Source organism: Lissotriton vulgaris, chromosome 9, assembly GCF_964263255.1.
Source record: "Lissotriton vulgaris chromosome 9, aLisVul1.2, whole genome shotgun sequence".
Taxonomy (NCBI): Eukaryota; Metazoa; Chordata; class Amphibia; order Caudata; family Salamandridae; genus Lissotriton; species Lissotriton vulgaris.
Window position 1 is genome coordinate 326927472 of NC_141697.1, and position 13649 is coordinate 326941120.

General features: G+C 41.6%; 1 protein-coding gene across 2 annotated transcripts in view; it reads left to right on the forward strand.

Moving 5' to 3' along the window:
• The window catches only part of TTC8 (tetratricopeptide repeat domain 8), a 260914-nt gene that overhangs the window by 77587 nt on the left and 169678 nt on the right, over window positions 1–13649 (forward strand). For both annotated transcript variants that reach the window (XM_086937626.1, XM_086937627.1), the window contains 3 exons: window positions 137–200; window positions 6940–7099; window positions 8073–8162. In XM_086937626.1, coding sequence (XP_086793752.1) covers window positions 137–200; window positions 6940–7099; window positions 8073–8162 — 314 coding nt within the window. The remainder of the gene's footprint in view (window positions 1–136; window positions 201–6939; window positions 7100–8072; window positions 8163–13649) is intronic.

Genomic DNA, 13649 nt, shown 5'->3' on the forward strand with positions numbered 1-13649 from the left:
CGAACGCAGATTGATTTAATTGTGCATGGATATTATCCTGCTCTAAGGGAATACGCTTCTAAAACACGACAGCAATCATTGGTGCATTGGATTAATTCTCAAACACTGCTTTGTGTGTCTTCTTTTCTTTTTGTAGGTCCCGGAACTTCCCTGAAGCTCCCTGTCACTGGACAAGTGGGTGGTCCCAGTCCAGCTGTGAGGTATGAGCACTGCCCTTTTTGGTATTGGTTACCCAATGCTTTTTAGGTCTCGGTCTAGCGTACACTGCGCAGCAGTGTCGCGCAGCCGAGGTTTTTTGTTTACAGTATGGGGGGCTTGAACTCGCCCCTCTTCTCCATTGGCTGGCTTCCTAAACTGAGGCCAGCCATTGGAAGAGAGGGGCGTCACTCCGTTCAAGCCCCGTCTTTTTAGGATAGAGGGTTGTGTTTTTGCTGTTCTTTCTGTACGCCCAAGTCAGCTCTCTGATTGGTGTTCCTTATTAACCAATCAGAGGGCCGACTGGCGCGTGCAGGCACCGTGAGCAGACTCTGCCTCCTCTCCACACAGCGCAGCCCGGCCACATATTTGTTTTTAAATGTTAAAAGTCCCGTTATTGCTTTACGTGCTAAATCTTTGGAGGACTCCGCTTCTTGCTTTGTTCTTAGAGAGTACCGTAGCTCTGAATTTACTAGCTTACCCATATCTAGAACGAGTACGAATCTGACCAACAATGCGGCAAATATATTAAAATATAAGCACAATTGATTAAATGGAAAAGTTCAAAACATTTTTTACAGAACGTATTTTACCTACGAATTGTTTTTGCTGCACAATAGCGTGAGGGATTCTAATGATGCTTTGTCAAGAATCATTGCAACCAGTGCGGGCACATTTGAGGAGTAAATCAGCGGCACTATGTTACTTATATGAACTCTTATCGGTTAATCGTGTTCTTTACATCAAAGTAGAAGTCGGCGCAAAAGTGTCTTTCCTCGATGCCTATGAAGCCTACATATGTCCGTCATCTATTTTGCGGTTTTCCTTCAGCGGATGTGACGTATAGAAACAGACTGTTGTTTCTGCGGCAGGTTTGGCTTTGGAAACTCTATGGACACGAAGAAGCAGCACTACTGGAATCGAGGTACCAAAATAGATGATTTATAGGCAGAAAATAAAGTATAACTCATTTCGGCTTACACCTTCACCACAACCCATTTAGTAAAGTCTTGAAGGACTGCAACCTTGTTAAAGACTTCTAGTAATAACTTGAGTTACTGCAGCTAAAGGCCAGTGCTTCTTCATTGTGTAGTCTCTCAGCCCTCTTCTATCTCTTCTCTTATCTATATAACCAGAGAAGCTGGTTGTGCCTACTGTGAGACTTCAGAATACATTAAATCAATGTAGTGGACAGGGTTACAATCTTATGAAATAACCTATGTGGATTTTCTCTGTGCATTGAGCTAGAGTGTGTATTGTAAAGCTGTCTCTGATAGTATAAATGTCACACAGACTGTGTGATGGGAAGGGACAATAGTTTGAGCAAGTGTAACTTATTGTTATTTATGCAAAGTCCCCTGTCTGGTTACTGCTGTTCCTGTACATTTGCTCCACATATTCATCACCTAGTCTGACTGCTGGTGTTATCTTATTCCTCAAAATGGCAGATCCATACTGTATTTTTGTGTTGTGGAAAACCTTAACCTGGTACAATAATTCCTTGTTCTGTAGGAGGAGTCCTGTGCTTGTTACAACACTGTCCAGCGCTGCTCCTTACATGACCTCTGCTGCCACCTTCATTAACTTCCGTGCAATGGTACAGTGACATTAGTTTTGCAATGAGTACCACAGACACACCTCACAAACCGGAAGCGTTTATCTCCACCTAGCACAGCTTACACATTTATCTGTATAAGATCACCAGTGGCAAACCTAACGATCAGCATGCATTCCTCAATAATTTGTAGATGGCTCTGGAGCTGTTCAATTGCATTTTGTTTCCTTGTGACAATATCAGATCTCATCTGAAAGACTGACTTTCATAGCAGTTGAATTTGACCCAAGTAGTGAGAACGTACCTTTAAAATAAAGATTATCTTTCTTCAGTTAGACTATTGATATGTTCATTACTTAAAAGCTTTCCAAAAAGGCTTGCGTTCGATCACTCCTGCTGTATGATGATACTATTTGCAAGGTTATGGAGGGTTAAGGTACAGTTTTATGCCAAGATGTCCAGAAAAGACTCCGCAGACTTAAGCATGGCGTGGTCTTCTTTTGTCTCTAGGATGTTATAATGGATTTTACCATTAACTAGATGTGTAGAATTTCTAGTAATGTCGGATATCTATCCATTGGCCCTTTTAGAACCCAGATGAATAAGGCTCAAACATCCGACTGCTTAAGTATGTCCATTCGGGTTCAATTTATTTTTTAATTGCCTTCATCGATTTTATATTGATTACTACATTACATGCTACCTCATATGATCAACATTTCAGCGTTGGTAATAAATATAGCAATTAACTTCCCAAAGATAAGAAATGTTCAAATCATAAACCCAATCTAAACTCATTGGCAAACTTAGCATTTCCATTGTGCTTCAGTATAGCTTATCTTATCCATGTTGTTCTACATTTCTGTCCTTGTTCAACTGACCATTTGTGCCTTTGTAGCTCTCACCTGTTACACCCAAACCACCCACAATTACTGATCCTTAGACTTGGGCGGGCCTTTTGTGTTCTCATAGGATCTACCTCACCAGCCATTGAGCAATATAGGAAAGAGACAAACTCATTCTCATCTTAGCTATAATGCCTGATAATTGCTTTATCTATTCTGGATGGCCTAGTATCACTGAGAAATGCAAAAACAACAATTGATGGACAGAATGTTGCACAATGGTAAAACATTCACCCCCAGTCACTGATCTGGGTTTAATCCATCGTTATTTTGCTCACCAGACCACCCCAGTTCAGACGTGGCCATATGCAAATCAGTCTTGACCCTGTGCCTCATGGGAACAGCCAATCCCGAACTGCCAAGTCATGTCTTCCCTGGACCGGAATCAAGCCTCCTAGGACCGGTTTCTCGGTATCAGTCTTAATCAGCCCGGATAGTTTGATTCCAGTGGCATGGAGAGCACGGGACTCACGTCTGAACATACCCGTCCCACTCGGGGTGACAAATGCAAAGACAACAATTGATGGACGGAATGTTGCACAATGGCAAGACATTCACCCCCAGTCACTGATCTGGGTTTAATCCATCGTTATTTTGCTCACCACACCACCCCAGTTTAGACATGGCCATATGCAAATCAGTCCTAACCCTGTGCCTCATGGGAACAGTCCATCCCAAACTGCCAAGCCATGTCTTCCCTGGACCGGAATCAAGCATCCTAGGACCGGTTTCTGGCTATCAGCCTTCATCAGCCAGGATAGCATGATTCCAGTGGCATGGAGAGCACGGGACTCACGTCTGAGCATACCCGTCCCACTCGGGGTGACACAGGGTCAAGGCTGATTTGCATATGGCCATGTCTTAACTGGGGTGGTGTGGAGTGCAAAAAAACGATGGATTTAGGCCCAGATCTATGTACTGGGGTGAATGTATGACATTGTTCTGCATTCTGTCCAACAACTGTTGTTTTTGCATTTGTCACCCCGAGTGGGACGGATATGCTCAGACGTGAGTCCCGTGCTCTCCACACCACTGGAGTCAAGCTATCCTGGCTGATGACAGCTGATAGCCAGAAACCGGTCCTAGGATGCTTGATTCCGGTCCAGGAAAGACCTGGCTTGGCAGTTCGGGCTGGACTGTTCCCATGAGGCACAGGGTCAAGGCTGATTTGCATATGGCCATGTCTGCACTGGAGTGGTGTGGAGTGCAAAAAAACGATGGATTTAGGCCCAGATCTCTGTACTGGGGTGAATGTATGACATTGTTCTGCATTCTGTCCATCAACTGTTGTTTTTGAATAGTATCACTGAGAGGCTGAGTGATAATTGTCTATTCTGACATCACTGCAAGTTTATCATCCTTCATTACCATTTTCATTTGTGTTTCCTCCACAATAGCCCATTTCAGCATATCTTTACACCAACTGGTCACAGACGGAATCTTCCAGTGAAACCTGTGTATGGCTGTTCGCCTCTTAGACAGCACGGCTCCTAATGCTTCAGATTTCCTATGAATTCATTGTTTTTCCTAGTTGTAACCAATCCCATCTGACAGTCCTTAATCTTAAATTGTGAGTGTCTGCCCGCGCAGTGCTTTAGTCTCGTAAGTGTTTCACCCCAGAAGCCCTGTATAGCTTGCCATTCCCATATGAGTTCTATGAACCTGGCAGCTAAGGTTTGGCACCTAAGGCACTGTGAGGAATGTCCAGGTATATTTTAATTAATATTATCAGGGTAAAGTATGTCATGTGAATTTCATTATATTGGATCAATTTGAAGCGAGCATTGTTTGAAATCTTTATTTCCTCTCAGGCTTTTCCCACACTCCTTTTCCATAAGTGGTTAATCCATGATAGTCTACCACTTCTCCTGTACTTGTAGTTGTGGCTTTGGCTTGCCTATTCCTAATACCTTGTATATTATGGCTTATACTTTTCTGCTTTGTGTCATGGAGAATAGTGTTATCCTTATTTGTGTAGGCTCTGGCGACTCCAGGAAAATTAGCTGGATCTCTAGGGCCAGGAGGCCTATTCAGTGTACTGTAAAACATGTAATTTTCCCATCCTGTATTGCTTCTGCGCTCCTTTGAATGTTATGAATCTATTCTCTGGTTACGGGTCAGTAAGCGTCAAGCAATCACCCTGTTTCTACCTGTCCACTAACATGTCTTGAGCAATCTGTGCTAAACGATAAATACTCCATATGTAAATGTCAGTCCCAAATGGCCGAGTGTTAATTTATCTTTTTGACTACTCTATCCCATGGTATATCAACCTGCCTGATCACATAGGGCACACAGCTGGAACATTTCTACCCATCAGTAGCAATTTCTGTAACTGAAGGCCCCCAATAAATCCCAAACAGTAAGATTTTCGAAAAGTTCACTTCATCCAACCAGTGCACCGCACGCTGCAGTTGAGCTGCTATATAGTTTCTTCATGGGAACTGACAATGGATAATCCTTTATTTGTGTAGGATTAGCTTTCTGGAGTTGACCGTTTAACCCCTGCTAGTGTGCACAAAAGGCATCATTTATACCTGCCTGCATTAATATACCCTTTTCGTGGCTAACTCTCACCATGAGTATAGTAAAGTTTGTCAGTAATTCCCCAGTGTAGCTTCTTTTGTGTCAGGATGTCTTACCCAATAACTTAGTATGAAAGCTCACTCACAGTGCCTCTTAACTCACAAGCAAGGTTCCTGAAAAACATGATTGTGAACACATGGACCAAACCTATTTTTAAATTGAGAAATGTTTACTAAATATTAAGAAAATCAATAAGCGATATTAAGAGCAAAATAAATGTCATTACATCGTACAACGAACCCCAAAAGGATAGAACCTATCTTCTTATAGAATCAATACTCAATTGACCCCAAGAAGCGCATAAGGATCTGAAAATGTAATGTCATAAAAAAGAACCCAAGATTATAAGCAAAAGATATACTTTATTTTAAGTTCAGACTCACTTGAAGGCTTTTCTCTTTTAGCATTACTTTTTCTCGAATGAGCATCTTGTTTTCTTGCAGACAATGCATTCTTCCTTAATTCTTAGTTCAAAAGCACTTCACAAGGCATGATCACTGTCACTTGTACTTCCTTTGAGGTATTCCATTAGCAGACTGAAAACCTGAAAGGCTGAATCGACACATTGAGAATTCAGCCCTGTGACCAGCAGCCTTCTCAGTCCTCACAGCTCTCTGCAGCTGATGCATTACACCACTGAGATATTTCACTGCCTGCAGATGTCACTTCATCGTTCTCAGATTTCATGAAGAGGCTTGAGAGAGGTTTTTTCTACCAATTGACCTGCGTCCCCTTTTGTTCGGATTTAGTGTTGTCGGTGTTTCTGATTGAACTGACGAGTTTTCTTTTAAAACCTTAACTCATTTGCTGCCATAACGTCTGAAAAAAAGGTTCCTGTGCCTGGGATTCTCTTTTTGTTTTCTTTACAACTGCTGTTTTCCATAATGGCCTGCTTTAAATCACTCCTTTTTACTTGTGTTCTGTCTTGAAATTATAGGAAGTGATATTGTTATCAAAAAGGTTATGAATGTCTCTTAATAATTTTTTACATCATAGAATCCTATATTGTACCAGATAAATTAGCATTGTGTGCCTAGGGTGATCTACATAAAGTGCCAAGAAATATTCATTGTGCTAAAAATAATGTTGAAATATTTTGGAATGTAGTTATTTGAACTAAAGTGCCTACTACTGATTGGCTAGATGGTTGACATCCTATGAGGCACATCTTCTTGTCCCTCGGTGCAAAAAAACAGTGCAAACAAAGATGAGTCCTACTCAATACTGGTTCCTTCCTGTGGAACAATCTTACAACTTTATTCATGAATAAAAATAATTTTCCTTACTTTAGGAAGTCCTTAAAATATCTAACTTTTGTACTCTGTTGGTTGTCTTGCCTATCAGCACTTTGAAACCTCTAAGTGAAGATGTGTTAAGTGTTGATTAGATGGTCCTGTTTGATTAGATCTTAAATTTCACTGTACTTTGAAGCAGTGTGACCAATGTAGCAAGTTGGCACATTAGCAACCTTTTTCACCTTGTTAAGTGATTTCTTTGTCTATACTCTAAAATTATATCATTGCCATATAAAAACATTAGTGTAAATTGTAGGTATGCACATTATATACCATATATTTGGTTTAATACAATAAAGAAACTTAATTGAGTATATTTGGATCTGCTGTTATCAACCAGAGAATGTGTCGGTCGTTTCCATAAATTTTTTAATTCTTCATTCAATTGTTTAAATCCCAACAGACCCGTCACCCAATCTGGAAGACCAGTTACTGGGTTTGTCCGTCCCAGTACCCAGTCGAGCCGTCCAGGCACTATGGAGCAGGCTATTCGGACGCCAAGAACGTCCCACACTGCTCGCCCTGTTACTAGTGCATCAGGAAGATATGTTAGACTTGGGACGGTAAGTTATTTAGCAATAGCTGATTTGATTTCAGCATGCTTTTTCTAAAAGCATTTTCAAAATATGTTAATGCAGGGTATATTACTTGCAGTTGACACTTTTGGTTATATAAAAGTTGTGTTCTTAGTGTTCTCTTCAGCAGTTTCTTTTTTTTTTTTTTTTTTTTTTACCGCGACGCTCTCTTCAGCAGTTTCTAAATATGTGTTTTGTAGCATGTGTGGCATGATTCAAAACGTGCAAATGGATACTAAAATAGCTTGCATTTGCTGTGTTTAATGTTTTGGCTTCCTGTCATTTTTGTTGGCTTATTTTACTTTAGTGCAGACAAATTGTTGTGTTTTGTTGTATTTTTTTAGATGTGGTTCTTATAGTTCCTGTGTTCTGTTATCCAATTCAATGCCATCAATGACCTACTCAGCATGAATATACCTGTAATAAGGAATAGTGCCTGCATGTCCTACAGCAGATGTGAAGATTTGGCCACTTATATTTTCAGAGTAGTTTCTACTTTCTCTCTTCATCAGTGCCCTGCTGTAGAAAAGTATTGCTTGTAATGTTTTCTACTTTTTGTTCATGCTATTTGCTTTCCTCTGGCTTGTTGTTCTCAGCTTTTTTTTCCCTCACTAAACTACTTTTCAATGTGATCTTTGTCAAATTCCTGAAAACAATTTGTTGGGCTAAGCCTTGTTTCTGAATGCCGTTTTTAAGATTCCTGTCTTCTTGTCATTCTTTCCCTCGCCACCAAAGGGCTGGCTTTCAGGTGATGTAAAACTGAAAGTCTACCTGTTCTCAGTTCTTACCTCAATTTTCTAAAACCATGCTTTCTGCGCTGTAAATCCATGCTTTCTAACTATTACCATCTGACCTGGTTAAAGCGCAAAACAAAACTGTTTATAGTGTTTTAATGTTATCTTTGTGAGACATCAATGACAACTAAATTTCTGCTCTTAATTTCATAATTACTTTTTCACAGGCTTCCATGCTTACAAATCCGGAAGGTCCTTTTATTAACATTTCAAGATTGAATTTAGGAAAATATGCTCAAAAACCAAATATAGCAAAGGTAAGCGTTCATATATCAATTCTTTTAAAACTATTGATGTTTCCTAGTCCTTTTCCTGTGCCTGCATTTTCCCTTAATGTGCTTACTGTATCAAGAATGTAACGTTTATTCAGTGCCACCCACTTTAATTTCAGACATGTACTATACTGTTCATAAACCTGCGATTTAACATTAGAAACTCAGATGCTCTGATACTAGAGTATTAAACATGATAGCCCCTATTGATGAACTTATTTTACCCATTTTATCTAGATGATTATAATTATACTTCTAAACACTAACATCGACTATCTGCACGCAGTTTGGCAAATACAGAGTAATGGAGGAAATGGATAGCTATCCCACAAGACTAACCATGATTCTCTGAGCTTACCTCTTACAGTTGAGATTAGAGCTTGAATTTATATGATATGATAACAAGAAATGAACCACAAGATATTTTGAAGAGTTGACTTGAAGTGATCACTTGAAGAAGTGATCAGGCTTTCTCCAATGTTGGCAGTTGGAAGAACGGTAAAAAGAGGCCAATGCCTCACATAGAAAAATGATGGCATGGATTGTTAATCCAACCATTTGACAGTCACCCTTAATCTTGCTCCGGTAGGAACAGTCCATCATGGACTGCTAGTTTATGTTCTGGTGAAGGAAAGTTTTATTCTGCGGTCACCTTTCATAGCAAAAGAATATATTTTATTTTCATGAACTTTACTGCATGTGCCTGTAAAATAAGGGGAACTGCAAAGGATTTTGGAGGGGATAAAAAATTCAGAATTTCCGCAGCTAGGGTTGGTAGAAAATCATGATTTCTTTCTTTTTTAAAGACATAGAGGCAGATTTATGCATGTTTCTTTATTTGCCAACTCACAGCAGCTTCAAAGAATGTAAAAGAACTTAGAACATTAGATTAAACATTCCAGTGTCCATATAATCCAGAGAGAGGCAGCCATCTTCCTTCTTTATGCTGCGAACACGCTCAAGAATCCGAACCAAGACTATAAAACCCGATACCAAAAGCTCAAATCCAATGACCCAAAAAATCTTCTTCCTCCAACATTACTTCTTGTTTTCTCCTCCTGAAAGAATCAAACACAATCATTAGTGGGTGGGAAAAAAAGACAGTGAGGGATAATATCTGCCTCAGTGTCTTTAATAAAATCATGATTTTCTACCCAACCTGGTTGTGGAAAATCTGAATTTTATGGCAAGGCACGGAGGCCAATATTATGCATGTTTAAAGCCTTGCCATAATATGCGCTACTGGACAATCCACAGGCTTAAAGTAAAAGTTCTTAAAAACAGAATCAGAAGACCAATCAGCCGCAGCTAAAATGGCTGATAAACCTCCACCCAGGATGAAAGCCTTAGAAGCCATCGAACCCCTAGCGGAGTTAGCGCCAAATTTATTTAAATCAATCCCCGCTTTATTCATGACCTCCTTTACCCAATGAGCCAAGGTAGGAGTAGAGACTGCCTTGTGTGGCGGATTGTAAGAAATTATCAATTGAGAATCTGCACCATGCCTCAGACATTCGTCCTCCTCTCATACTCCCGTATCTCCCGTATACACCTCACTTCGCAAAGTTTTCTACATTCATCAAAGCAAGGGTAGAAAATTGTGTTTGACATAGTTTTGGTTTTTTTGGTGATGCAGAAACAAACACCTTCTGGTACAAACCTATGCCCAGTAATCTCTAAAGCCTTAACGTCAGAAACCCTCCTGAAAGAAATCAGACACAGTAACATAACCAATTTCAAAGAAAGATCTCTAAGTCTTATAAACTCGTTTTCGCTCCAACCCATCAACTGTTTCAAAACAACATACACATCCCAAAGGGAAGAGTACTTTGCTCCTGGGGAAGCCTTAATTCTCACACTTCTCACACTTCTCAATAGTCTCCTTATCACATCATGCTGACCGATAGGTACGCTATCCACTAAATGATGTCCTGCAGATATAGCCAACCTTCCAATATTAACAGTACTATAAGATTTAAGATCATGAAAAACCTCAGATAAGTAGTTCACTTCCTCGACTACAGGAGCTGATACTAGATCCAGACTCCTTGAAGCACACCAACAAAGCTATCTTCCCCCAAGCCAGCCTGTAGGACTTTGCGGTCCTTTGTGAAATGACTCCTTAATGAGCTTTGAAGATAAGCCCGACATTTGCCAGGCTCTCCCGAAATCAACCAAGCCAATAGCCTTAAATGACCTTGTAGAACCAACTCTTGAAAATCTCCTGAAGCGTTGGTTAGCAAATCCGGAACACTCTGAAGAATTACTGAGTCGGCAATCAACATCTCCATCCCATCTGGGTACCAAACTTTTAGACGTCCAAAACAGGATTATTAAGAAATCTCTGCTCTTTCCTTTTTCCCCTTCAAAAGAACCCGCTCAATCAGAGCAAAGAGTGGAAATGCGTAACAACGAGACCTGTTCCAAACCTTCAGAAAAGCATCCACTGCTTCTGCAGCTGAGTCCAGCCTCCAGCTGAAAAATCTCCGAACTGGAGTGTTCACTCGGTTTGCAAAAAGATCCAGCAAGAGAGGACCCCATCTCCTGTTCAACAACAAGAAAATGTCACTCTTTAGTCTCCAATCGCTGAAGTCCTTCAGTTGCCTTGAGTTCCAATCCGCAATGGAATTGTTTACCCCCGGCAAGTATTGAGCCAGAATCATAATCTTTCTGCTCAGACAACAATTCCAAAATTCCCTTGCTAAGTCCGCTAACGCTTTTGAACGAAGTCCCCCTAATTTGTTTTCATTCTTACAGCAGAAATGTTGTCCATCTTTAAGAGAACACAACGTTTGACCTGATCCCTTGCAAAACTCTTCACCGCAAAAGAACCTGCCAGCAGTTCTAGGTAATTGATATGCATTTTGCGCTCCTGACCTGTCCACTTTTCCTCCAGTAGTCGATGAGCCACACTGGCTCCCCAACCCTGAAGGCTGGCATCTGAGTCTATAATCATCTCTGGACTCTGACCAAAGATAGCCCTTCCATTCTAGCCTCGAGATTTTCGAACGACCATGCCAGTTCCTCCTGTGCCTCTGCATTTACTTGAACTCTCTGAGAGTAACTCATCACTTTGTTCAGTGCATGGGAGCCGTAAAAACTGCCTGGATGGAAGCCGAAAGGAGTCCAATAACTCTTGCTACCTGACTCAAAACAACCCACTTGCTTGCTAGAATCTTTCTCACCTCCCTGCGAATCTTCCTCACTTTCTCCATTGGTAATCTCAAGACACAATCCAATGTCCAAATCTGAATACTCAGAAAAACAGTCTCCTGACTGGGTACCAAACATGACTTCTTCTTGTTTACTATGAAGCCCAAATCCTCTATCACCCTGACGGCTAAACTTGTATGTTCTTGTGCTTGTTCCTTGCTTTCCGACATTATGAGAATGCCGTCTAAATAAATGATCAACCTTATCCCCCTTGAACGTAACCAAGCTGCTTTTGGATGCATCACCTTCGTGAAACACCAAGGGGCAGATTTCAAACTGAAGAGGAGGCTTTTGAATCTCCACATGGTCCCTTGCCATTGAAACTTCAACAGGTCTCTTTGTTCTACACAAACTGAACAGTCAAATAAGCATCTTTCAGATCCAGGCAAGTCAACCAATCTCCCTACCTCAAGATGTCTCTCAGCATATGAATACCTTTCATCTTGAAATGGTTGTATTCCACCCATTCATTCATATTTCTGAGATTTATCATTGGCCTCATAGTCTTGTCTTTCTTCTCCACACAAAAAAGTGTGAATTGGATGTTTTTTCTATTGCCACTTTCTTCTCTAATTCTATCATCTCTTGATTTCCCGACTCGTAAAAGTGGAGCTCTTCTTAGCTGAATTGGATTTGCAACAAAGTCTATCTTGTAACCAGAAAACAGTCTGTTAAACCCAAGGATCTGAGGTGATTTCCATCCATCTGTCTAAAATGAGAGCGAGTCTGTCACCCACCTTTACTTGAATAGACGAAGGGTCTTTTCCCAAACATACCTTGGAACCTTGTTCTTCTCTCGCCTCTATAACAACCTCTTCCACCTCTTTGTCTCTGCGGGTAGAATCCAGGGGAGTTGTACCCAGATGGAGAAACGACCACACTCAACCTCTTCGACCTCACCACAGCTTTCGATAAGGTCTCCAGCAAGTCACTCATCAGAAAGCTTCAGCACTCAGCTCATGTAGACTGCCCCTCAAGTGGATATCTTCTTTCCTCACTGACCGAACCCAATGAGTAAGACTCTCCGCCCCCCCCCCCCCCCCCCCACACTCAGAACCCAAGAATCTTATCTCCTGAGTACCTCAAAGATCTTTGCTCAGCCCAGCACTTTTCAAAGTCTGCGTGATGCCTCTTTCGGACATAGTCAAAGCCCACAGCATCAACATAGTATCCTAAACCAACAGCTCACAGCCCATCCTTTCCTTTACCGACTCAACCAGCACCTCCAAAGCAAACTTTGCCAACTGTAGGAACAATTTCACTGCTTGGATGAAAAACAACTGCCTTAAGCTCAACACAGGCAAAACTGAAGTCCTAATATTCGGCAAAAACCACTTGCCCCTGGGACACCCCTTGGTGGCTCTCTGAACTTGGCACCCCACCCACCTATGAGTACCATTCGAAAAACCTTGGAATCATCCTGGACATCAACCTCTTCATGAGCAGACAGATTAATGCGGTCTCCTCATCATGCTTCTACATCCTGCGAATCCTATGGAAGATTTTCCAGTGTATCCCACTGAACACTAGACTAATGGTCACTCAGGCTCTTATCACAAGCAGACTTGATTATGGAGACGCCCTCTACATCAGAATCTCTGCCCATGTCCTACGCCAACTCGAAGCCACCCAGAATGCAGCTGCCAGACTCATCCTGAACATTCCATGAAATACCCACATCTCTCCACACCTCAACAATCTCCACTGGCTCCCAGGAAAGATATAAGTTCAAGCTAGTCACCAACACCTACATCACTCTCCACAATGCCAGTCCAGCTTACCGCAACCACTGCTTTATCTTCTACCAAAACACCCAGACACCTTCAATATGCGTCCCAGGCAAGAGCACACCTCCCTCGCATCAAGCTGAACAGAAGCGAAGGACGCTCCTTTTCATACCTCGCAGCCAAGAGCTGGAACTACCTCCTGAAAAATGTCAGTACCCCCCTCCCCTTCCCTCATGGACTTCCGAAGGAACTTAAAGACATGGCTCTTCCAGACTTAACTGGCAAGATCTCCTCCTCCCCTCTTAGGCCGGCCCTACTCAGTGCCTGGATACCCTCCTGGGCATTTAGCAGCACTCTATAAACTAACATAACCGCTTACCAAGAACATACATGGGCTTGTAGCCCATCCATTGCTTACCATTAGTTGACCGACAGTCATTCGTATTTGCTTGCTTTCTATTGTATGGCTTTCCTTGTTTCAGCCTCTCCATTTTGTGCTTGTCCCTCCCATGGACCGTAGCCTCTTTACCAT